The sequence below is a fragment of the Pseudorasbora parva genome, chromosome 21 (genome assembly GCF_024679245.1).
Source record: "Pseudorasbora parva isolate DD20220531a chromosome 21, ASM2467924v1, whole genome shotgun sequence".
NCBI classification, from domain to species: domain Eukaryota; kingdom Metazoa; phylum Chordata; class Actinopteri; order Cypriniformes; family Gobionidae; genus Pseudorasbora; species Pseudorasbora parva.
Window position 1 is genome coordinate 35,817,129 of NC_090192.1, and position 24,291 is coordinate 35,841,419.

The 24,291-nt window shown below is 36.7% G+C and overlaps 1 protein-coding gene across 2 annotated transcripts; it reads left to right on the forward strand.

The window, feature by feature from the left end:
- Window positions 1-4,299: 4,299 nt before the first annotated feature.
- Window positions 4,300-23,369, forward strand: kif5bb (kinesin family member 5B, b). 2 transcript variants are annotated; one of them, XM_067430701.1, is made up of 26 exons: window positions 4,300-4,489; window positions 8,882-8,969; window positions 9,126-9,199; window positions 9,620-9,724; window positions 10,283-10,331; window positions 10,476-10,531; window positions 10,619-10,706; window positions 10,914-11,038; window positions 11,797-11,901; window positions 11,999-12,144; window positions 12,235-12,383; window positions 12,497-12,687; window positions 13,748-13,816; window positions 13,972-14,178; window positions 14,449-14,592; window positions 14,772-14,957; window positions 17,326-17,443; window positions 17,593-17,657; window positions 17,785-17,894; window positions 17,982-18,083; window positions 18,170-18,230; window positions 18,318-18,389; window positions 18,862-18,966; window positions 19,050-19,266; window positions 20,166-20,301; window positions 20,434-23,369. In XM_067430701.1, the coding sequence occupies exons 1-25, from the start codon at window positions 4,364-4,366 to the stop codon at window positions 20,294-20,296; spliced, it is 2,889 nt and encodes a 962-aa protein (XP_067286802.1). In that variant the 5' UTR covers window positions 4,300-4,363; the 3' UTR covers window positions 20,297-20,301; window positions 20,434-23,369. The 2 variants fall into 2 exon arrangements, with proteins under 2 accessions (XP_067286802.1, XP_067286803.1); XM_067430702.1 differs by having other exon boundaries at window positions 17,593-17,648.
- Window positions 23,370-24,291: the final 922 nt, after the last annotated feature.

The window sequence follows — 24,291 nt, forward strand, 5'->3', positions numbered from 1 at the left end:
AGCCCTGCACAGACTAACCCCAAACACACAGCGAGGGGTATTTAGGGCACATCCAACCCGAACAGGTGTTTTACACGCAGGCACGCATGCACGCATACACACACACTCTCACACACACACACACTCATAGTGTTTCCATGTTTTATGGGGACTTTCCATAGGTGTAATGGATATAGACCGTATTTTCTATTCCTCTACTGCCCCTGCCCCTAAACCTACCCATCACAGGAAACAAAAACTCCTTCTGTATGATTTATAAGATGTTTTCCTCATGGTGAACAAAAAATGTCCCCACAAGGACAAGGATTTCGGATATTGCCATCTTTGTGGGGACATTTTGTCCCCATAACGTAGGGATGACCAGCCCCCCTGTCTCAGTCCGCAGCCTAAACAAATGCTCCACTCTTCACTCAGTATAATTTAAATGGTTCAAATTATTGCAACATAATTAAACATTAAACACTATTTAACAATATAAAGTCTCCCCCTTTAAGTCTAAATCAAATTTTGCCCCCCCCCCCCCAAAAAAAAAAAACAACAACATATAAAATAACTAATTAACAATTTTACTCTTTTCGAGAAGTCCCAATCAAAGCATGCTGGGAACAGTTTCAGCAAAAATCATGTTCGAGTAGATTGGTTCACATTTAACCCAAATAATATAATCTAGTAGATTGCACATTTTAGAGAATAACATTAACATGTTTAGAAGAGAAACAATTTTGTTGCGTAGATTGCAAATAATACGATTAAATAAATTGGACAATGTGCCTTTTCCTTTTTTTTCAGTGCTCATAAATAGGGCACTTGTTGAGGGGACAGCAAGCTCAAAAATGCAAAAGTTGCAGCCCTTCAGTAACACTCAGTGTCTGAATTCATACACTCGTTTCCATTTACTCCTTCAAGTAAACTATACATTAGTGGACTAATAGGGTATAGTGAATGAGGGTATAGTCGAGATTTCAGACAAAGCCAATAACTGATAACACAAGATAGAAACACAGTGTCTGAAATCACCCCCCAATTTTTTTTTGGTCTATGGATAATTTTGCCCCTCATGACTACTGTGGGGGATTTTTTTTATAGCTCATTCGGTTACTTTATATAACACCTTAAATTTCTGCATAATTAAGGGCGTGGCTACTTTGAGTAACAGGTGGATTGCCATTTGTCTGCTGTCTGTTAGTCATCACCTCAGCTCCGCCCACGTCCTGCCTCTTTGCCCATTGTCAGTTATCTGGGAGTGACTCATGGTGAACTGCTTCAGAAACCTACGGGTGATGTCATGTGACATGTGACATGTGATGCCTACGTCCATATTTTTTTACAGTCTATGATGTACACTAAAAAGCTAGAGAATACCCACAATGCATTGTGAGAGTCGTCTAACCACAAGATGGCACATTGTTTTATACATGCTAGTTTATACAAGAGTTCAAGGTAAATCTTTAATGAGCAACAAAACAAGATGCAGGTGAGGAACATAATCAGTAACCATAGAAACAGTATAGCTAAGGAAACAGGAAGTGAGCACATGCAAAACAAGAAAATACAAGCTAAAAGTCAATGTGAAGAAATGCTGTTATTTTTTTTCCCAGTGAATCACAAAAGGTTCAAGCTCTTTTCCATCCAATAAAAGCACCATAAAATGTGGTCTGAATGATTGAAGCATTAGTCTTGTTTATGATATATGTCTAAGTGATAAAAAGACTGACATTTAAGTGATTTGTCATCATTTAATAATTAAAAATTAAAATTAAAGTATTCAATCAGAGTGGCACTAATTGTTTTGGTTAATATTATTTTCCACAGTCTAAATTTGTAAAATTAACTAGAATTTCTCTTATGCTACACCCAGAAAAGCCTGTTTTTTTCAGATTCCCAGCTGAGCTCTCTTTCTTTCTATGTGTCTCTCCCTCTGTCTCTCTTATCCATCTAGCCATTTAAACAGGGCTGTTGAGACCTGTCCTGCCAGCTTCCTGTCGCCGGCAGTGATGTCCTGATGTTGGCCAAGAGTGACAACAGGCGTGACTAGGTCATGCAGTGCAGTGACGACCAGAGATAACGGAAACACACACACACACACACACACACACACACACACACACACACACACACACACACACACACACACACACACACACACACACACACACACACACACACACACACACACACACACATACACATATACATCCCTGCAATGTCTATTGAGCAGACATGTCAGACGGTTTAGTGAAAGGGCATAGAGATTGATGCATTTTATTGATCTCCAAATAGAAATTCAGGTGTACGGAAATGAGCTGAGATACCAGAAAATGGTCTTTTGATATTGAGATCCATCTTTTCACACTGAGGACAATTGAGGGAGTTTTGGACAGGATGAGGATGTGTTTCCAAATGTTTCTTATTTTGGTTAAATATCCTTTTTATTTTATTTTTTTCATTCAATACTGCCCTTCAGAAACAGCAGAAGATACTAACATGCTTCCCAGAAGACAAATTAAGTACAATTTAGCTTAATCTTCAACTTTTTTTAATAGTTGTGCTTGAGTCCCTCAATTGTGAAAAGATGGATCTCAAAATCATACAGTCACTGCTGGAGAGGGTTCAAATATGCAAAATATTCTGGAAAATTGAAGAGATTTTAAGGACCTGAAGGGTTTTTTTGATGAACGTTGGGCAGTTTAACTGCTCAGGACAGACAAGAGATGATCACAAAAAACAACAACAACAACAAAAAAAAACCTGTTGTGGATCATCCATGTAACGACACGCATTAGAATCATATGTAAACTTTTAAACAGGGCATTTTTTTTTTAATCAGCTATTATTTTGTCTTGTGATCTCTTATATAAAATATCTTATTTAGTACAGTATTAAATGCAAAATAACATGCATTTTATATGATCCCTCTTATTTTATGGTTCACAGATTCTGCCAGGGGATCACAAACTTTCAAAGCAGCACTATACTTCAGTGTCACACTTCAGAAATCATTCCAATGTTGATTTGTTGATCTTATTGTTGAAACTATATTTTTGCGAAAGTTCAACATTTCTTTTGAACGTACAGAAAATCTTTAATAACATTATAAATGTCACTTTTGATGAATTAAATGCATTTTTGCTAAATAAAACGATATTAATTTCAGATAATTTCTTGTCGAATATTCTATTTTACTTAAATATACATCACGTTACAGAAGTAAAAAAGGATGCATGTCATTTCATTTTGGCTTTAAATGGCACAGATATCCATTGATGTATCTCTGCTTTTTGTAACCTGATATGGTGTCCAAATCTCAGCACTTATGGAATGTATCATGATGTAACAGCTGGTTGGGATGTCTATAACAATACAGTAATGCAACTGAGGAACATATTTTGAAACCACAAAAATGTGTTATGTATCTCAGAACTAATTCTGTACAAGCAGCAGGAACCATACTGAAAATACTGTATCTGTAATTATTAGCAGTATTACTAATACAAGAATTACTATTACTCATTGGGGATTTAAAAACATTTGCAACATGTGTCGTCGTGCCACACCCGAATATATGTGTGTGCATGCAGCACTTGTGATGAGTAATTTCCAGCAATGCGATCTGTGTGTATGGTGATGTTATGGTTGTGTTACCAGGAAGTTGGCGTATAACATTCCCATAGGCTACTTTAGCTACCATATACTGCTAAATCATCAAGCTTACATGCATGAATATGCATCGCTTGATTGTAGTTCTTGAGACTGAATCCAAGCTGATACAAGACATTTCAATTTAACCATCCAATATCTGCCAGGTTTTGTCCTCAGCTCTGCAAAAGCATCCCTGACATCCCCTGGCATCACACATCCATCAGGATCCAACGGATCCCTGAATCATCCAGAATCAATGCTGTGTCTGCAAAGAATAGCGGGCTGTGTGTATGCATTTTGACGGTTAGGCCTACTGAAAAAGTAGTAGCCTACACTGTAAAATACTTCACATGCAGTGACAAAAAAACTAAACGAGGAAACCTGTAACATTTTGGGTCTTGATAAGTGTGCATTTGTTTCATAATGGGGTAAGTTATCACAAGGTCTCAGCAATTATGTTTTTTTGTTTTTTTTAAATCCTGAAAATTTAAAGTATTTCGTTTGCTTTTATAAATGTAGCCTAGTTGGTTGAATTGTTATTGTTTGTGAGATAGCCCTAGACAACTTCCTAACGAGACCCGGTCTTAGTGTCCGTGTTGGGGGTGTGACTGCAAATTCACCCCATCCATCCAAAAACATTCTGTCAAAATCGACTTCCACCTAAACACAAAGAAGTGAGGACGGTCAGGAGGAGCGCTCATCATCCTCCTCCTCACAGCTGAAGATGGCGGACCCGGCCGAGTGCACCATCAAAGTCATGTGCCGTTTTCGGCCTTTAAACAGTTCGGAGGTGATGAGGGGAGACAAATATATCCCCAAATTTCAAGGAGAGGATAGTGTGGTCATTGGGGTGAGTTTATAACATAATATCATGATGAATTGCCGCATTTGCTCCGCTATGGCATCCGCCGTCCATTTCTATTAGCATCCGCTAACCACCTGCAGACGTATCCTGACTAAAATATAATATTTAATTGCTGTGTATGTGGAAATGTAATCAGAATTCGTGTTTTAGCATAATTCCATGTAGGATATAGTACATATGAGGCTTTAATACAGCAGCCTATACGCAAGTTGAATAGTTTTTAATCATCGTTAGCTCGGTGGCTAACACCCATCAGATGTAATGCAGCAAAATGTCAAAATGTTTAATTTTAAACTTAAAAATGTGAAAACCTTTTATCGGCTTAATAATGTTCATTTTAGTTCACTTCTACATGTATTTTGATAAGTGATATGTAACCGCTAAGTTAGCCCCTGGCTAATGTTAATCGGTTTGTTTTCATTTAGAAAATCAACGAAAGCTTGCTAAATATTGGGCCTATGTATATTTCGCACATTACAGAGAAATAAAAGTTAATACGAGTGAAAAATTGATAAATTAAGTAAATGTGATCATAACAGGCACTGATGTCAGTCTGTTTTCATTTGGCCTACTTTAATAACGTCAAACGAACAAAGGCCATTTATTATGGCTATACTATTTGTGCTAACGTTACAAGACAAATACATATTTAAAGCATATTTCCCACTTCCAATCATATTTGTGGGCCTGTAGTAATAGGACACTAGTTAGGCTATATATAATCCAAATGTTCCTACATTCCAGGTTTTAGGTTAGTTTATTAAAATATGTTTTTATTAAAATAAGATGTATTTATTAAGATTTAGTCTTTTGATATTTGGACAGTTAGAGATGTGATGTTGTAATACGTAATGCTGGCCATATTAAAGTTATTTATTATTATTATTAATAATGCACTCCAGTTTAACCTTTTTTTCTGATGATAGTGTTTACAATTTTTGAAGTTACAGTCATTTTCATATGTTTTGTCTGAGTTTTGTAACAGACTGTAAAAAATAAAATTGAGTTGTATTAAAATGCTGAACTCATTGGTTTGGCATACTAGTCCCTCTCCTATTCATGAATTAAAATGTTCCATGATAGATGTCTTGTCTATTTTCCTATTGTAGCCTATACATTACTAATTTATTTGCGTAATTAAAAAGGCTTTATATGCTAAGAATTGAGTACTGCATGCACTAAGTACATTGCACAATGTACATTACTTTGAGTACTGCATCATGCTACTGCATGATGTTTTATGCTTTTCTGCCTTATGTGCCTTTTTACATATTTAAACTACTAGTTAAACTCATACTGCAATATAGATGTCTCTTAGAGTGAAAATGTCTTACATTTCCCTCATGCAGTCAATGCAATGTACAGCTGGGTATTAGGTGGGGCAGTTATGTGGTTTGGCTGTGGACAATTTGCCCTGGTAGTTTTTTACTCTTTCAGAGTCAGGTTTAAATACCACGTCCAGAATTTGATGCTTCCAACTTTTTTTTTTTTTAATGTTGGCCTCCATTTCTGCAGTGACATCGCACTCTCTGACCAACACTCACCCTTTTGTTTTCCAGTGCACTGATGATGTTTTTTATGTGTGTGCGGCCAAATGAATTTTGTCTTCCAGCTGTTTTTAGCAAGTCAGCATCAAGCACCAGAGCAACTATCCCTCTCTGGTGAAATGGACCGTGCTTATGTTGGCATAATGGCTTTTAGCAGGTGGAAAGATTAGAAATTGGGCAATAAATCTTGCTGTAACTAAGAAAACCAAACCTGTCTGTCTAGCTGTACAAGGACCAGTATTGGGATTATGCATGTCTTGTCGGTCTCAGTTCAGTATTAGTTCATAAGGGAATATGCTTTTTTGTGTGTTTGTTGCTTGTTTCTTCCTTTTCTCTCTTTGTCTCTATGCAAACACAGTGCGACTAACATGTGACGAACCTTCCCATCTCTGTGACCGTTGGGAGTACAATTATAATCCCTCATTGGGAATACTGATAGTTGTAAACAGTGCTGTTCCATTTCTGGCAATGGAGAGGGCCTCGGGATATTCAGATATACAAAAACACTCTTCACGCAGTCTTGTGATTATCTGAAGATTTTATAAGTCACTGGTTTGAAATTCCAAAGCTGTGATATTGTGCATTATTAACATTTCAAATGGTCTTCTATTGAAAAAAAAAAATGTTTGCCTTCGCAATTAACTGTGCTAAAATAGTTTAAACTTAGATTAAAATAAATATAAATGGAAAGATAATAATATTACATTTACTAAAACTTATGAGAACTGAAAAGATCAAACTATAAGCTAAATCATAATAAAAATACGGTAATAAATACATAATGTATACTAACACTGATATATTGTCTATATAAATGTGCCTTCTGATTAACAAAATTGTCATCTCTAAATAAACTGGCTTAAATAATATAATTGTAAATGTATAATAATAATTATTCTCAGTGCATGTATTTTTAGTGGTTGTGTAAAATACTGTTCATTAATGTCATCAATTTGTGTACATTTCATTTTCTGTGATTATGGCTGTATAGAGATATGCATTACATATAAGCTATAATATTCACACTGACCCCTGAAGACTAATATCAGTGAACCTCTAGTCTAGTTGAAATGAGTTTAAGGCTTGTGTTGTGGTAGTGTATGTATTGTGTTAGCAGTTGGTCAGGTTGGCTGGTCTAATCTGCTTAGCTGTGTTAAATTCACAGCTGTTTCCTCACCTGGTTAATCTACTCCTGTGTGGCATGGTGAGGAAATTTGGCATTTGGACGTGTGATAAGACTCATTTTTGGTGTAGATGGGTCACGTCCACCTAATTCAACCAATCAGTGTGCCTGCTAATGAGTAAATTCGTTGCGGAACGATCTGTGACCTTCAGAGTTCCTTCAGTGAAGAATTTGTCAGACTGATTTAAACTAATAAGTGTTGAATAATTCATTAAAAGAATCCGCTCATAAAAGTCATTTGCATGCGATTTGGGCTACAGCTTGTTCGCTTCTGTTTGTTTTTGCTTTCCATAGGACTTTTGTGCGTTTTTACACACAAAAACCTATTTGCGGGCACTTTGCATAAATGACGTGACAATGTTGATTATTTCTTTATTCCTTGGTCAAGGCTTAAGCCTACAGTCCCAGACTAAAGTCCTTGTTTTAACTGAAAGCAACTTCCACTGACATTAGGCCTGTCACATTAACAAATTTTACTGGACGGTAAATTGGCCAAGAAATGATTGCGATTAAACTATAATATTGTCGTTCTGAGACCATCTAAAATAATGATAATGGCATAATAATGCAGGTACACCTTTTCAAAGATTAATAAACTTTTATTTCTAAAGACTATTTAACACTGAAAACATTAAACATTTTAAATATTCACAATAAATGAACAAAACAACCAAAAACAATAAAAGCAATGGACTCTCAGTCTGTTTCAAAAATGCATTTAAATAAGTACCAAAACACAATAAATAAAATGGATAAAAACTGCAACGGATGATTATGTTTTAGGTCGATATTAGGGGTGGCACGGTTCACAGAACCCACGGTTTGCTTCGTATCACGGTTTTTGGTTCTATATGACTCTTGTTGTTGTTTTTTCTTTAAATTGTTAACACTCCAGAAATGTACTTCAGCATATAGCTTAATTATTGCCAATATAGGATACAGCTTTTAAAAAATTGTCATATCATGTAATCATGCACAAACTGAACTTGACTCTCTCTGAGGAAAGCTAGGTGAGATTTTGATACAGCAAGAGAGAAGACATTGATGACATGCTTTTCATTTATTTGGAAAAAAAAGAAGAATGGATTGCCAACTCTACAGGAACCTATCTGCCTTTTTAGCACACAAAGATTGAAATGAAGAATTAACTTGCATTTATCAAACTGCCAACTTCAGTGTAGGTTTAAGCCTTTTTTATACTCGACACGTCGGGAAGAGTGCAAGGGTGCACGCGGCAAAAATGACGCCAACGCGGAGAGCACGAGACCCATTTCGCTTGGCGGTGTGCCCGTCAAATTTTGTAACTTTGCGTGCGGCTCCGCAACCGAAGAAGCGTGAGTTCCAGGCGAATCTGGCCGAGCATGACGTTACGCCGCAGAGCTCTCATGAAATGTTCTTATTGTGTTATGATAACAGCTGGATTTCACACCTAACTTACTGTCACTGCTGTTAGTGTTAAAGGTTAGAGCCATTCGTAACCGGAGGGATGGATATTTTGTACTTCTTGTTTATTCTCTTAGGTGCAAATGTTTTCTCTGAAGGATTATCTGTCTTGTGACTGTAGTCTGCTGTTTTAGAGTTATATAAAGAGAAACGCGTATATGCATACTGACCCATCATTCATTGCCTGTCTTACTTTCTCTCCAGGGAAAGCCGTATATGTTTGATCGAGTGTTTCAGTCTAACACTACTCAGGAGCAGGTTTACAACGCTTGTGCTCAAAAGATTGTTAAAGGTGAGGAACCTGATCACAACTTTGAAATTAAAATTCTGTTACCCTCATGTTGCCATTAATATTATTTGGTATAATAATTTGTTGATCACAAAATTATGTATTTAAGACATGAGATCATATTCAAGTGGTATATTTTGTTGTCTTTGTGCCTTCCAGATGTGCTTGAGGGTTACAACGGTACAATATTTGCTTATGGTCAAACATCCTCTGGAAAAACACATACCATGGAGGTGAACATTGTCATTGAGTTATGATTATAAAATCATTATGGTTTAAAATATTAGTCAGGTCAAGCCGTCTTCATGTATATGGCGCTTTTTACAATAAAGATTGTTTCAAAGCAGCTTTACACTGATAATAGGAAATAAATGCAACAAAGATTGTCTTGGCTGTACAGCAGCTCTAGTCCAGCTTAAGTAAAGGTTTTTGATTGATTTCTGTTGTAAAAATTATTAGTTATTAACTTTGAAAATAGAAATCTTTTAATGCATTCTGGTGTTCATTTACATGACAACTGCATTTTGCTGTTGTTTTAGGATTTAACATTCTGCTCATGGTTTTTGCTAATCAGAACTATCAGTGCATTTACTATACCTTTAATCGTCACGCATCATCATGGTGATTCAATGTGTGTTTGTGGGATTGTTTAGGGGAACCTGCACGATTCTGATGGTATGGGCATCATTCCAAGGATCGTCCAGGATATTTTCAACTACATTTACTCCATGGATGAAAACCTGGAATTCCATATCAAGGTTTGACGTTCATGACAAATCAGCGCTTGTTATTCAATGGGTTCCCACGACATTTTCAGACCTAGAAAAGTCATATGAATTAGTCATGGCTGCGTCTTCGTCTTCATCTCCAGATTTTGAATGGTGTTGTCATTACGGTTTGTCTGTGCAGTCTCTTCAGATTTCTTAAATGGCTGTTCTTTTGAACTTTCTATTCTTCGAAGAATCCTGAAAAAGTGTATTACAGTTTCCACAAAAAATATTAAACAAGCACGGCACGCACTGATAATAAGAATTAAAGCAGCAAATCAGCATATTGGAATGATTTTAAAAGAATCATGTGACACTGAAGACTGAAGTAATGATGCTGAAAATTCAGCTTTGATCACAGGAATAAATTACATTTTAAAATATTTTAAAATAGAAAACATTTATTTTAAAAAATATTTTAAATTGTTATATTTCACAATCTAGTTTTGCAACGCGATACTTTATATTTGAATTAAAAATACATTTAAAAAGCATTTACATTTTTTAAACATTAGTATTAGTTTTATGACTTCTCGTCTGCATTGGCAGGTCTCCTATTTTGAGATTTACCTTGACAAGATCAGGGACTTGCTGGATGGTACGTATGACTGAATATTGAAATCAAATATACAATTCTATTATCTTTGCATTTTTTATGTAATAGAGGTTATACATTAGTCTTATGTCAGATATTAGTATTCCTGTTTTTAAATTAAAATCCTAATTATTTTCTCTCTTTCAGTATCTAAGACCAACCTGTCTGTACATGAAGACAAGAACAGAGTTCCTTACGTAAAGGTGAGGCTTTGTTTGTATGAATTATTTGTGAGGCTATGGGTGCATCAGTATAGAAGTGGTTCAAATGTTTTCCTTGTCTATCTGCAGGGTTGTACTGAACGGTTTGTCTGTAGCCCGGAGGAAGTGATGGACACCATTGATGAAGGCAAATCAAACAGACATGTGGCTGTCACAAGTAAGCCCATGCAAATCAGTCAGAGACTGTGCATAGTCTTATTTTAGCAGGCTGAACTTATCCACACCTGTTGAGTTATATCAGTGAGAATGGTTTCAGTTCTTTTTTTATTTGACTCCTTTAAAAATGTTTATACAATCTAAAGATGCTTATGTGGTTGTGTTGTGTTGAAATGTAAACTCATGTTTTCTCTGCGGTGTGTGTCAGACATGAACGAGCACAGCTCCAGGAGTCACAGTATCTTCCTGATAAACGTCAAGCAAGAGAACACACAGACCGAGCAGAAACTGAGTGGGAAACTCTTCCTGGTGGATTTAGCAGGAAGCGAGAAGGTAATCTTTTTACTTCTCTTTTCACTTCCTCTCACTTCTCTCCATTTCTCTTTTAAAATCCTTTCACAGACATATTGAACACAGTTGTTCTTATCCAGTTTTAGCTTCTGGAAATTGTTTTACTAAATGTGATTTGAGTAGTTCCTTATTAAAGAGGACCGGTTATGCTTTTTTAGTGTAATGTTGCTGTTTGATCATGGAAAACATCTGCAAAGTTACACCCCGTGTCCAAATGGAGTTATTCTCTATATCAGTGCACGCTGTTTCTGAACTCCCTGAAATACCTCGGCTATGGGCTTGAGTTTTCTTCCGGGAATGAACACAAAATACAAAATATTTTGCAAACACGCATAATAAAGGGCGTGAGGCCTGCTTGAGTTGTATTAGTACGGTGTTGAAACTCGCAGTTATGATAAGAGGCATGACATTTCTTAAATATAAGCAATTTCGAATTTGAAGCTAATTTGGAGCAGTTGACCAATCACAACACATCAGAGCACATTGTGGTTTTTGGAAGGAGGTGCTTCATGGAAACAGGAACTAAACCGTGTTACTGACAGACTGAGAAGATAGGTGCTGCAACAATGTCAAAAATGTGAATTATTATTTTGTTGTTGTTGTAATATTCAATCGTGTAAATCCATTCTAATATACCCCAAAAACAAAATCAAGATTTTGTAAAAGCCCATAATAGGTCCTCTTTAATATTAGCTTATTTTTTGGCAGCACTGTCTCTGATTTGATTTTTTTGACCACAGGTCAGTAAAACTGGAGCAGAAGGTGCTGTTTTGGATGAAGCCAAAAACATTAACAAATCTCTTTCCTCTCTGGGCAACGTCATCTCTGCTCTAGCTGAAGGATCGGTGGGTGTGATGCATCAGAGTTTTACAATTATATATGATTACCTATGCATTTAAGTGGATGGAAGTGTAATGAATGAATATTTATTTCCCATGGCAGACGTACGTTCCCTACAGAGACAGTAAGATGACAAGGATCTTGCAGGATTCTCTGGGTGGGAACTGCAGGACCACTATAGTGATCTGTTGCTCTCCATCATCCTACAACGAGGCTGAGACTAAAACTACGCTTATGTTCGGACAGAGGTGAGGAGAAACACACATTGAGTTCAATGAGAGTTTTAATATAAATTTTGTGTTGAGCATCACAACATTTTTTTCGGTTCTCACTGTCAGAGCAAAGACCATTAAGAACACAGTGTGTGTGAATGTGGAGCTGACAGCAGAGCAGTGGAAGAAGAAATATGAGAGGGAGAAAGAGAAGAACAAGACACTAAAGAACACCATCACCTGGTTGGAGAACGAGCTCAACCGCTGGAGGAACGGTACTGAGAAAACACGCACACATGCGCGAACATGCTCTCTCGCTCTCTTCATACACATTCAGTTGTGTTTACTGAGAATTACAGATAAACTTCACTGAATTTTATGATTTTAGGTGAGAGCGTCCCCATTGAAGAGCAGTATGATAAGGAGAAGGCAAATGCAGAAGTTCTGGCCCTGGATAATGTGGTGAATAATGAAAAATTCACCTCATCTCCCAGCATCCCCGCCCTTAAATTCACTGACGCTGAGCGTGAGAAATGTGAGGGTGAATTAGCCAAACTCTACAAACAGCTGGATGACAAGGCAAGTTAATGACCTTTACTAAATTAAGCTTTTGGACTGGTGATGCATCGACTAGCTGATTTTAAGATTATTGGCATTTTCAAATGTTGTCTGAAATAACATTTTTGTTTCAGCATTTTTCTACCATATCACTTGTTTAAGTTAAATGACAAAGAAATATATAGTATATGCTACTATTCAAACGTTTAAAGTCAGTAGAAAATTATAAACAATGTTTTTCAAGGATGCATTAAGTTGATCAAACGTGGCAGTAAATGGCATTTCTAATGTTGCAAAATATTTCTAGTTCTTTGAACTTTCTATTAGTCAATAGAAAACATTTTAAATGTGAATAATATTTAATATTTTACTATTAATATTATTGTATTTAATTTTTTATCAAATAAATGCAACCATGATAATCAATATCTTAAATGTTACTGACCCGTCTTAAGCGGTTGTACAAGTAAATAGTATTGAGCAATCACCCTGCTCTATAGACATTGGTATTTTCCATTGATAAATATTTAATCAATTTGGACTGTGTCAACAGAATCATTCTCTCTAGATTATTATTGTATCTACATCCTAATATATTATGAAACATCAACATGATCATTAAAAATCCAGTATTGTTTTTGATGATATACTGTAAGTCTAACATCAGTGTCCTACATCAGTACCATCTGACATGCGTTAACTTTTCCAGCTTACAGACTTGTGACTATGTGAAATGGGTATTTTAGGCCTGATTTTCAGTTTTTCATATAGAAATAATATAAAAAATATTCTGTTCATATTAATGTCCTGCTGTAAAATCATCAAGATTTGCTTTATAGACATATTTGTTACATCCATATTTTCTCTCTCTCTCTCTCTCTCTCTCTCTCTCTCTCTCTCTCTCTCTCTCTCTCTCTCTCTCTCTCTCTCTCACTCACTCACTCACTCACTCACTCACTCACTCACTCACTCACTCACTCACACACTCACACACTCACACACTCACACACTCACACACTCTCACACACACACACACACACACACACACTCCACCTCGCTTGCGCTCTCTTTCTACCTGTAGGATGATGAGATAAATCAGCAATCTCAGCTGGCTGAGAAACTCAAGCAGCAGATGTTGGATCAGGAAGAGGTGAGCGCTTAACACATTAAACACAGAACCCTGCCTCCAAAGCAAACAGAACTGAACCGTGGGATTGTCCCATCACAAGAATTTGACCCTAAAGTTGAATAACGCTTAAGTACAGTAATCAAAATAAAAAAAAAAGCACATCATTTGTATTTCAGCTGCTGGTCTCAACGCGGAGGGACCATGACAACCTGCAGGCGGAGCTCACCCGTCTGCAAATGGAGAACGAGGCTTCTAAAGAAGAGGTGAAGGAGGTGCTGCAGGCTCTGGAGGAGCTTGCAGTCAACTATGATCAGAAGAGTCAGGAGGTGGAGGACAAGACCAAGGAGTTTGAAACCCTGAGTGAAGAACTCAACCAGAAATCTGTGAGGAGAAACTCTCATTCTTTTCTTTTCTTTTCTTTTCTTTTCTTTTCTTTTCTTTTCTCATTTCTCTTTCTCTCAGTCTACAGTCACTGGCTAGTGATTTTCAAAAGTTATTAACCACTCATTTTCAATGGCCACAATTTTCTATTTAATTTATAGAATTTAATTCTGTAATCTTTTTAAAATGGGAAGGTACCTACAATAGTGTCAGATCATATTTTTAAGTATGCCTTGGTGTTAGTTTGCTAATAATCAGCTGTGTTTTTGCAGAGCGTTCTCGCATCTATTGACTCTGAGCTGCAGAAACTGAAGGAAATGACCAACCATCAGAAGAAGAGAGTCACTGAGATGATGTCATCTCTGCTTAAAGACCTGGCAGAGATCGGCATCGCTGTAGGCAGCAATGACATTAAGGTAACAAGGCAAAGAACCATGACGTTGCATTCACTTTTCTTTTACTTATTAATTTAATAGTATGTCTCTTCACACTTGCTGTTTCATTTTCTCTTTCCTTTTGTTTCAGCTAGTCACCCTTGTCTCTAACGTTGATTGTTTTTTCTTTCTTTATCTCTATTATTTCTTTCTCTAAGCAGCATGAGGGGGGAGGTCTCATTGATGAGGAGTTCACAGTGGCTCGTCTGTATATCAGTAAGATGAAGTCGGAGGTGAAGACTCTGGTGAAGCGCAGCAAACAGCTGGAGAGCACTCAGGCCGAGAGCAACAAGAAGATGGATGAGAACGAGAAAGAGCTCGCAGCCTGCCAGCTCCGTATCTCTCAGGTAAACAGAAGTCTTATTAGAGTAGTTTATCCAAATATGAAAGTGCCATTATTTACTTAACCCCTTGCCTGTCACCCCCCGATTTGGCAAATGGAGCATTTAGACATACTTGTAGTAAAAAGACAGCTGCTCATACGTTTTTCTGAATATACTGTACATATAACCAATATATATTTAGAAAGCCAACACTTGTGAACTAAAACATAAAAATAAAAATTGTAAATATTTTTCTTCTTGTATAAAAATATTATGTAAATGTAGTATAACGACTTATAATTACAACTAAATTGAAGGCACAAGTGTGGTCATGGTTTATTTAAAAACTGAGGCTATGTCATGTCCAAAACTATACATTTTATGATATAGTTTTATGATATGATATAGTGTCCGGATTTTTTTTTAGATGCTTTTATCAAATAAGTTTGTTGGCCTGAAGACACGTTTGTAGTCTTTTGTCTAATGTCTGGCAAGGAGAACAGCTCAATTAATGCCACAATGTCCTCACTCGACGATCGTTTCACAGTTTTAATGGTATAAGATGTAATCCTCATTATTCTTTTGTTATGAATCTTTTGTTTCTTTTAACAGCCATTATTTAAATCCATTATAACATGTATCCCTGCCTAAATGGCCCAGTGACAGTGCAGTATATCATTTAGTAAGCCACAGTTATCTAAAGTCTTTCTAAAAGAAAAAAAAAAAGAAACTAAACTAAAAGCACATTATGTGAATTATTGTAACAAAATGGACAAAACTCTTGGTCCAACAGGTGCATTAGAGCTTCAGTTAGTATCAAGCTACATAACAATTTAAAACATTAAAATTACACCTTTATTCTTTATCTCACTTTAGACCACCATCCAGTGTTTGTATTAGCTTCCTGTCATGATATAATGGGTATTTCATTCATATGATGATGTTAAAACATGTTATATTTATGGCGCTAATCACTACACCTGTTAGCAGTCATAATGTAAACATTCACTATTGATATAAAATAGCCAAAATCACATGAAAAATCACACAAAAACCTTATTCCATAGTTATCGTGTGTTTATTAGCTTCTTAGATAACCTGTCGAAATGTAGAATAGGCTCGTTTTTCACAGAGCCAGAATGAGGAAGTGTCCACACAGGAGGAGCCCGTCATGCGGAGGGCAGTATTGAGCTTGTCATATTATTGACCACTCAGTGAGCAAATGAACGCCTGATGACTCATATCGGATGCATATCATTAAGAGGAGACCCAGAGAGAGCTATGTGCACATTTTAGCTCTTTTTAGATGAATGAATAGAAATGTTTTTCTGTATGACGAAATATTTTGCAAACATGTGAGATGTCAATATTTCTCCAAATATATGCACTTTGCGATCTTAATGAACACAAATGAGCCAGTGCAGACAAGAGAGAGAATTAACATGCATGTGATAATCTATTCAAAATATCGTTCATAACGGATCGATTATAATGCACTCCTGACATAAATTAAGAAATGAGTGTCACTGCAACCCAGTTTTATCATAAACAGTGTTCAAATATCGAAGCTGGAATCTTTAATCTTTCTGATGATCCTGAGTTTGTCCAGATAAAGTAAGAGTGTGATGTTTTATAGAGCAGTGAAGGTTGAACAATAGTAATCTGAGACCGTAAACAATCTTTGAAAGGCAAGGGGTTAACCTTATAGTAGGGCTGGGTATATAAAAAAATATCACAGGAAGATTTTTCTTATCACTCGATGGTAGATAATTATTACGATAAATGTCAAATCTTTATTCTTTTAGTTTAAAAGCTAATTTTTTTCCCTTGTGAAAGTTGTAGTGTTTTTAAACTAATTTTAATTGTAAACTATTTTACAATACTTTTTCATTAACAAAAAAAATGCTGTCTGTATCGGTGTGCACAATCTGGCTATAAACTATTTAAATCATAGAGATATTTGTGTTCTTCACTTCCCACTGGATCTCACTGCACTGTTTAATGGTCGCGTGACGATCAGCGAGAAAACGCACATGCTATAGTAAGCTCATGCTGCCATTTGAGCTTTGAGCAGTTGATAAATGGTGTGTGGGGCACGGTTCAAATGAGTAGCGCTGTTTCATTTAGCTTTTAGCACATAAATATAGAAATATCTAATATTTATTGAACTCGTTATTGTTTTATCGGAAAACGAATTATTTCACAATAATTATCATTAACGTTTTATTGACTAGTCTTACCTTATAGCATTATGCTCTTCTAGTAAAACCAGTCAGATAATTAATGCATGACTAGCTAAATGAACACACCACATGCTCTTCATTACAATAATAGCATGCCATTTACAGGATGCTTTAAAAAGCTCTTGAGGTTTATTTGTGTTTGTCTACAGTATGAGGCAAAGATCAAGTCCCTGACAGAGTATCTGCAAAACATCGAACAGAAGAAGAGACAGTTAGAGGAGAACGTTGACTCTCTCAATGAGGAACTGGTCAAACTCAGCGCCCAGGGTACAAATATCACACCATCTTCTCTTTCCTCTCATATATGCATTTTAATGGCTCTATAAACTTTGTTTGGTCTAGACCCCTTTTCTTTTACTGCCCTCTTGTGGCGAGTGCATTGGGCGTGAAAGGCTTGTTTATTTTCCCTTGTGCAGAGAAAGTTCATGCAATGGAGAAGGAGAATGAGATACAAAGTGCTAATGAAGTCAAGGTAAGCATGGTAAGGTACTTTTTTTGGTCTTTTTTTAGTGAGCGTTAAACAACTTATTTTCTGTTTATATATTCAGCAGTTTATTCAGAAGGGGGCTTGTGATTTTTCTAATTTTTCTCTGTGTATGATTTTACAGACTGCAGTCGAGCAGCAGATCCAGAACCACAGAGAAGCTCATCAGAAACAGCTAAGCAGCCTTCGAGATGAGCTGGAGATCAAGGAGAAACTCATCACTGAACTGCAGGAGTAAGACGCATACATACTCCTCTTCATGCGCTGAATGAGGGAAAATATGCTCAGGCTCATTTTCCTCGCTTTGTTTTCTGTCTGCAGTCAGAACCAGAAGATCATGTTGGAGCAGGAGCGCTTGAAGGTGGAGCACGAGAAACTCCGATCCACTGACCAGGAGAAGAGCCGCAAACTGCACGAGCTCACGTATGACACGCACCAAACATGCAGAGGTTTGAGTGGTGTGCTGGAAAAGTTATGTCTGGTGTGTTAATGATGAAATATGTTTATAGGGTGATGCAGGACAGACGGGAACAGGCCAGGCAGGATCTCAAAGGCCTGGAGGAGACAGTGGTAGGTCGTTTTGTTTCTCTGCTTGAGAGATGATTCTTAGATCTTCATATGTATGCGTGCACACTCTGATCTCTCGCTTCTCCTCAGGCCAAAGAGCTGCAGACTCTACATAATCTGAGGAAGCTCTTCGTTCAGGATCTGGCCACACGGGTGAAGAAGGTACAACTGCTGTGAACGTGTAATTGTAGTTTAGAGTAATTAAAATGGTTTCAATGTGGATAATCGAGGCTAAATGTTTTATCGGTTGTCATTTTCTTAAATATATTTTTCCCTATATAATGTCCTATGTAATCATAGAGTTTGGGCAGAACCTATTGAAGAATGTGTCCCTTCTTTATTTTATTTTTAAATCATTTTTTTTTTAATACTTTATTTATTTTATACTTTATTTAATTGTATAATTTTATTTTTATAATTATTTTTAAACATTTAATTTTTTCAATTAATGTATTTATTTTGCTTTATTTTACTTGTTAACTATTTTAATATAATCTTTAAAAAAAAAAAATTTTTATATATTTTTTTTTTATATTATTAGTGTGCTTCAAATCACTGCCATCAAAGCTGATAAACTAGACATGATAAAACTCTATTTATGACTATCTGAGTTATGTTTTAACACATTTTTCAGAGCGCTGAGATGGACTCAGATGACACTGGTGGCAGCGCGGCGCAAAAACAGAAGATCTCATTCCTTGAGAACAACCTTGAACAGCTCACTAAAGTGCACAAGCAGGTATATACACGCTCAAAACATCATATACCACGTGCAATCTCTTACAAAACACACTCTCACTGTCTCTTTCTTTTCTTGTGTAGCTGGTGCGCGATAACGCTGACCTGCGCTGTGAGCTGCCCAAGCTAGAGAAGCGCCTGCGGGCAACGGCGGAGCGCGTGAAGGCTCTGGAGTCTGCACTCAAAGAGGCCAAAGAGAACGCAGCACGTGACCGCAAACGCTACCAGCAGGAGGTGGATCGCATCAAAGAGGCTGTCAGAGCCAAGAACATGGCACGCAGAGGACACTCTGCACAGATCGGTTAGTTCACACACACATATTACTAAATAACTAGATTCAGCCAAGTGATTGAAAGTTGCAAGGGGCTTCGATAGGGTTGGAAATATCATTCTAACAATGATGAAACTGTGTGTTGCGACACAATTGATGGTCAGTTTAACTTTTCAGTTCATACTCCATTCTAGTCAGAATATGAGTCTGATACTGCTCCATTGGGCTGTGATTATGGGGCGTTTCAACTGAACCAGGAAAGACCTCAATTGGATAGACCTACAACCAATCAGAGCAACGAAGCGACGCATTGTCAAATGTCAAGAGCTCAACTGCACTGTGTTGCCAAGTCCGCGTTTTTTTCCACAGTTTCTGTTCGGAGATAATTACTCCTCTATGGATCGAGTTCAAAATGTTAAAATGTATTGTAAAAATGTTGTGGGCAGGGCTAAGTTCGGCTGGCATCCAGGCTAAGAATATACTACATGGCTTTTAAAATCTTTAAACTACTAGTTGTCATACTCTTGCTGAATTTGTAAATGATTAAAGAGAAAACTACTCTACTCTAGACTTTTCAAGTTACTTCAAAAAACAAAAACTCATACAGTATCATGTGTCTCATTTCTAGGAGACATGTCACAAATGATTATAATGTGGACTAGAATGAGAGTCTGCAGCTAAAAGCATTGGAGTCTGTGCCCGTTTTTAAATCGGTCAACTCTGACTGTCTAAATTCAGCTCTGACTTTCCACAACTAATGTTGACTGGTCCAGGTTTTCTAATCAGGGCAAATATCTGTGCAGACATCACGTCAAGTATTTTTGGAGAGCATTTTCAAGCCTTTTAGGAGAAGTTTTTAATTATTAGATTTAGTTGACCAATTTATTAGACAAGGTCTGACTCGCTAGTCATATTTCCTCTTTTCACAGCCAAGCCAATCAGACCAGGTCAGCCCCCTGTCGCCTCTCCCACCCACCCCAATGTCAACCGCTCTGGGGCGGGGCTCTTCCAGAACAACCAATCAGTGGGCATTCGTGGTGGAGGTGGAGCTAAACAGTAAAATAAGTGAGTAGATGCTGCGTATTACTCGCAAATGTCACAAAATGTATAGCTAATATCATTTAATAGTTTATTTTCAGTGTCTTGTCCCCCCTCTTTTTTTTGACCCGCTGTCTTTTTCTTTCTCACTGTTTCCAGCTGTTGAATGCTGAATATGACCCCAGTAGCCCCAGCTGAAGCTGATATCACCCCAGAAAGCTAAACAGGCATTCCACAGCACGGGAGGGTTCGATACTATACATATGAAAATGAATATAAGTATATATATGTGTATGAAACATGAAATACTATCCCCGTCTGGGCTGTACAGTTGTTCCGCCATTCTTATATCTTCCCTTTAAAATATAAAGAAAACTAAAAAAAGATGGGCTTTTTGCACCAGTGGGACACGTGTGTAACTAGCGTGTATCTCTTCACTCTTGCACAGTCGGTTTGTGCTCGCATCCTGCTCTCCACGTCCCTCACTGTGCCAAGTTGAATGTATTACAAAATTACAAAAGAAAAAAGGCAGAAATGAATGAAAAATGGTAAAAAGGAACACAAAAAAAACACTAGCTGCGTTATTTTAGCCTTATTTATGTATGTTCACATTTTGGGTTTGTTTAGAGAGTTATTAGCTTGTTCTCTCTTGCTTCGCATAGTTTCTATTGAACATTTCTCTTAAATAAGTTAAACACTACAATTAAACTGTGTATATATATATATGAACCATTGAATTAGTTTTTGTAATAATTGATGTTCTCAGAAGAAATTATTTAAATTATGATAAAAGGGTCGTCTGAAAATAGACAAGATGCAGTTCCATGAAATGAGAATGAAACGGCTGCTTAATGTACACACACATGAGCTACAGGTATATTTAAAGCACTGTACGAACACATTACAAGTAATCATTGTTACAGCGTAAAGACCTGTGTGAATGTCACAGCCTGAGGTCTTAGATGAGTAGCTAGGTTTAAAAAAACAACAACAGTAATACTAACATCACATGCTCATTTTGACATTTCAATATTTAACCTTAGTTCTCACTATTTAAACAGGTAGAGTTTGCCGTATCGATGCTGCTCCTTAGCTCAGTCACTACAAATCATTAAAAATCGCGTGTGGATTCTTTCCTCTTAGTTTTGTCTAAAATATTCCCAGACGGGATTGTAATTACGTTGTTTTTGAGGCATGGAACCTTGCATTTAATTTGAGATAGTTGACCCAACAATAAAAAAAATACATATATTGTCATTTTTTTCACCCTTGTGTTATTCCAAAGACTTATGCAACACTAAAAGAAAATCATTGTTTATGCTACTTTTTGGGAATTAAATGGGGGATAGACAATTTCAAGCTCCAAGGACAAGAAAAAAACATTAGTGCATATGACTTGGCCATTATATTCCAGGTCATACGATTCTAAAGAGAAATTTCTGTCCTTATTCACTCCAGATCTTCCCCTCCTTAGCTCTTAAATCTCATTTCGTTTACAAGACAGAATGGCGTCATTGACATCAAATCTGCCACGTCTTTATGCACCATATTTGAATGAGACGCCAGAACTTTTTGCACAGGTTTTATTTTATGCAAGAGAATGACTCTGAAAAACGTATGTTTCACAGGAAAATGACGTTCATAAAGGTTTGGAATGACATGAGTGCGTAAATGATGACAAAAGCTTATTTTTTGGGGGTGAACTGTCCCTTGTTAAGGGATTCTGATCAATCCCACTTTAGATACTCCCTCTAAAAGCAATACAGTAATGTCATTGTTTAGTTTGTTTTACACTTAACAGTTTGTATAGTGTCGTTTTTGGGGAGTTAGGGTTTGTGCGGTGGTCAACCAGCCATTGGAGTCACAATATACCCACACTCCTGTTTGTACCATTTTTGTTTTTGATTTTCGTTGTTTTTTGGTATGGTTTAGTCCATTATGGGGTCCATACTTTGAAGTTATGCTTTTTAGAAATGGCAATCGAATCTTCCGTGATTTGAGCATTGCAAACAACCCAGGGGAACCCACACAGCGTTTAGTTCTGGCTCATACAACCAAAATACAATCTTAGATTATTGTCTGCTGTGGTTTTGGTTGCCTTGTGACTTCGAGTTCGCTTAATTAGACCTGCTGATTGGCTTTACAGAGTTTGTACGGTTCCAATGCTTTTCATTCAGCACAACGTTACTGCCTTTCATTGAGTAGTGTTAATGGGTGGGGCCTATTTAATGGTGGGCGGGGTTTATTTAATCATTTTAGGTCATGTTTTCAATTTGTTGCACTTGCAACTAGATAATATTGTTTTATTTATTTCTGTTTTATTGTAGTCTAGGTATTTTGCTGTTCATTTTCTTTTGTTGGTCTTTTTTTAAGTCTACTAATGTTGTTTTTTTCTAATGCAAAGTGTATGTAGATTCCAGTATACTTGGTTTCCATTTTTCCTGTTTTTCCACTTAAATTGGATCCAGATCCTAATAGTTGTCCTGTGTAAATTACTGTAGTAGCAGGGGAAATATTGAAGATGACGTTTTAAGACCTTTTGTGTGCAATATGAATCTGGTGTAGTGCAAGTTTCGCAGTACTGAAGAAAGCGATGGGACAGGAAATGAAAACCGCACTCAACAGTCCTCTGATTTTATTTCATTGTTTGATCATGTGTCTATCGGATCGGATGTCTTGTTCACCGAATTTAAACTTATAAAAGCACTTTAAAATGTTACCATCTCAAATGGAAAAAAAAACGCACTTGTTGAAAACTGAAAATTTGCATCTCAAACATCGAATTTCTCAGTGAATTTTCCAACTATTGTTAGAGGAGCTTCTGCCGGAGGTCATGTGTTTTGAAGACTGTCGATTTTGTTTTTGTATTTTATTTAGCATTGAATCTGCATTTTTAACAGTTACTGGGGAAACACTCCGTTTAAATGGCTCAATTGGAAAGATGTAATGGTGGTGATGAGGTGACCAGATGTGTGTACAGTTGGTTCTTCAGAGTGTGTAGACTGAATTGCTGTGTATATTTCCTTCAGTTGCTTACTGTAGGCAAGTTTTCACCCCTTGACATGAAACACAAATAAAGTATAGGATAAAACACATCTGAGCTTGCTTGTTTTTGTTATTGAGAGAGCTGCATGCTAAGCTAATTCATTTTTGCTACAGTAAAATTCCTGGCATTACCTTAGTTGTATTCACTGTTGTTTAATGGTTTTACGGATTTGGAAACATGTAGAACCACGTGTAACCACTTGTGCTCTCGTTAGTTATAAAAAATAATGGATATGTATGTATTGCTATATAGAAATACGACTCGTGACCGGGAATGAACTCTGTTGCTGTTTTAGGAAAAACAAACTGCATCCGCTGTTTCCTTAATGCTGGGTTATTTGGGAAGCTGAAAAAGGTTATCTTTCCCATACAAGCATTTCCACCCTTTATGATGTTATACAGGGTCATAATCGAACACAAACTTTCTGATACTTATTTAATTTCTGAAGGAATGTATTTAGCACACAATTTATTTTTTGCACGTTTTTAATGAGAATCCAACTCCGTGTAAAGTAACAGTATGAATAGGTCAGTATGGATGAAATAGCACCCCCCCCCAAAAAAAAAAACAAAAACAAACAAAAAACAAAAAAACAACAACATTGAATTGAATAGGCCAGCAACATTATAAAATTGTAATTGTAATTTTTTTTTAAAGAAGTATAATAAGTAATGCTGCTTTATAAAGTGATTCGCCAGTCAAATGAAAAGGTTTCAGAAAAGTCTTTAAGACAAACAGATACTTTGCTGTCAATATTTGCTTTGGTGCAGATGAAAGTGATTTGGTTTCGACTCATGTTAGAGCACTTGAGGAAAGTGGTATTGCTTTACCAGAGAACGAACACACACACACACACACACACACACACACACACACACACACCACACACAGTGACTCAGCAACAGACTCTTGTCCAATGATCTGCACTAAGCGAAACTCCACAGACACCATTGCATATAAACAGCTAAGAG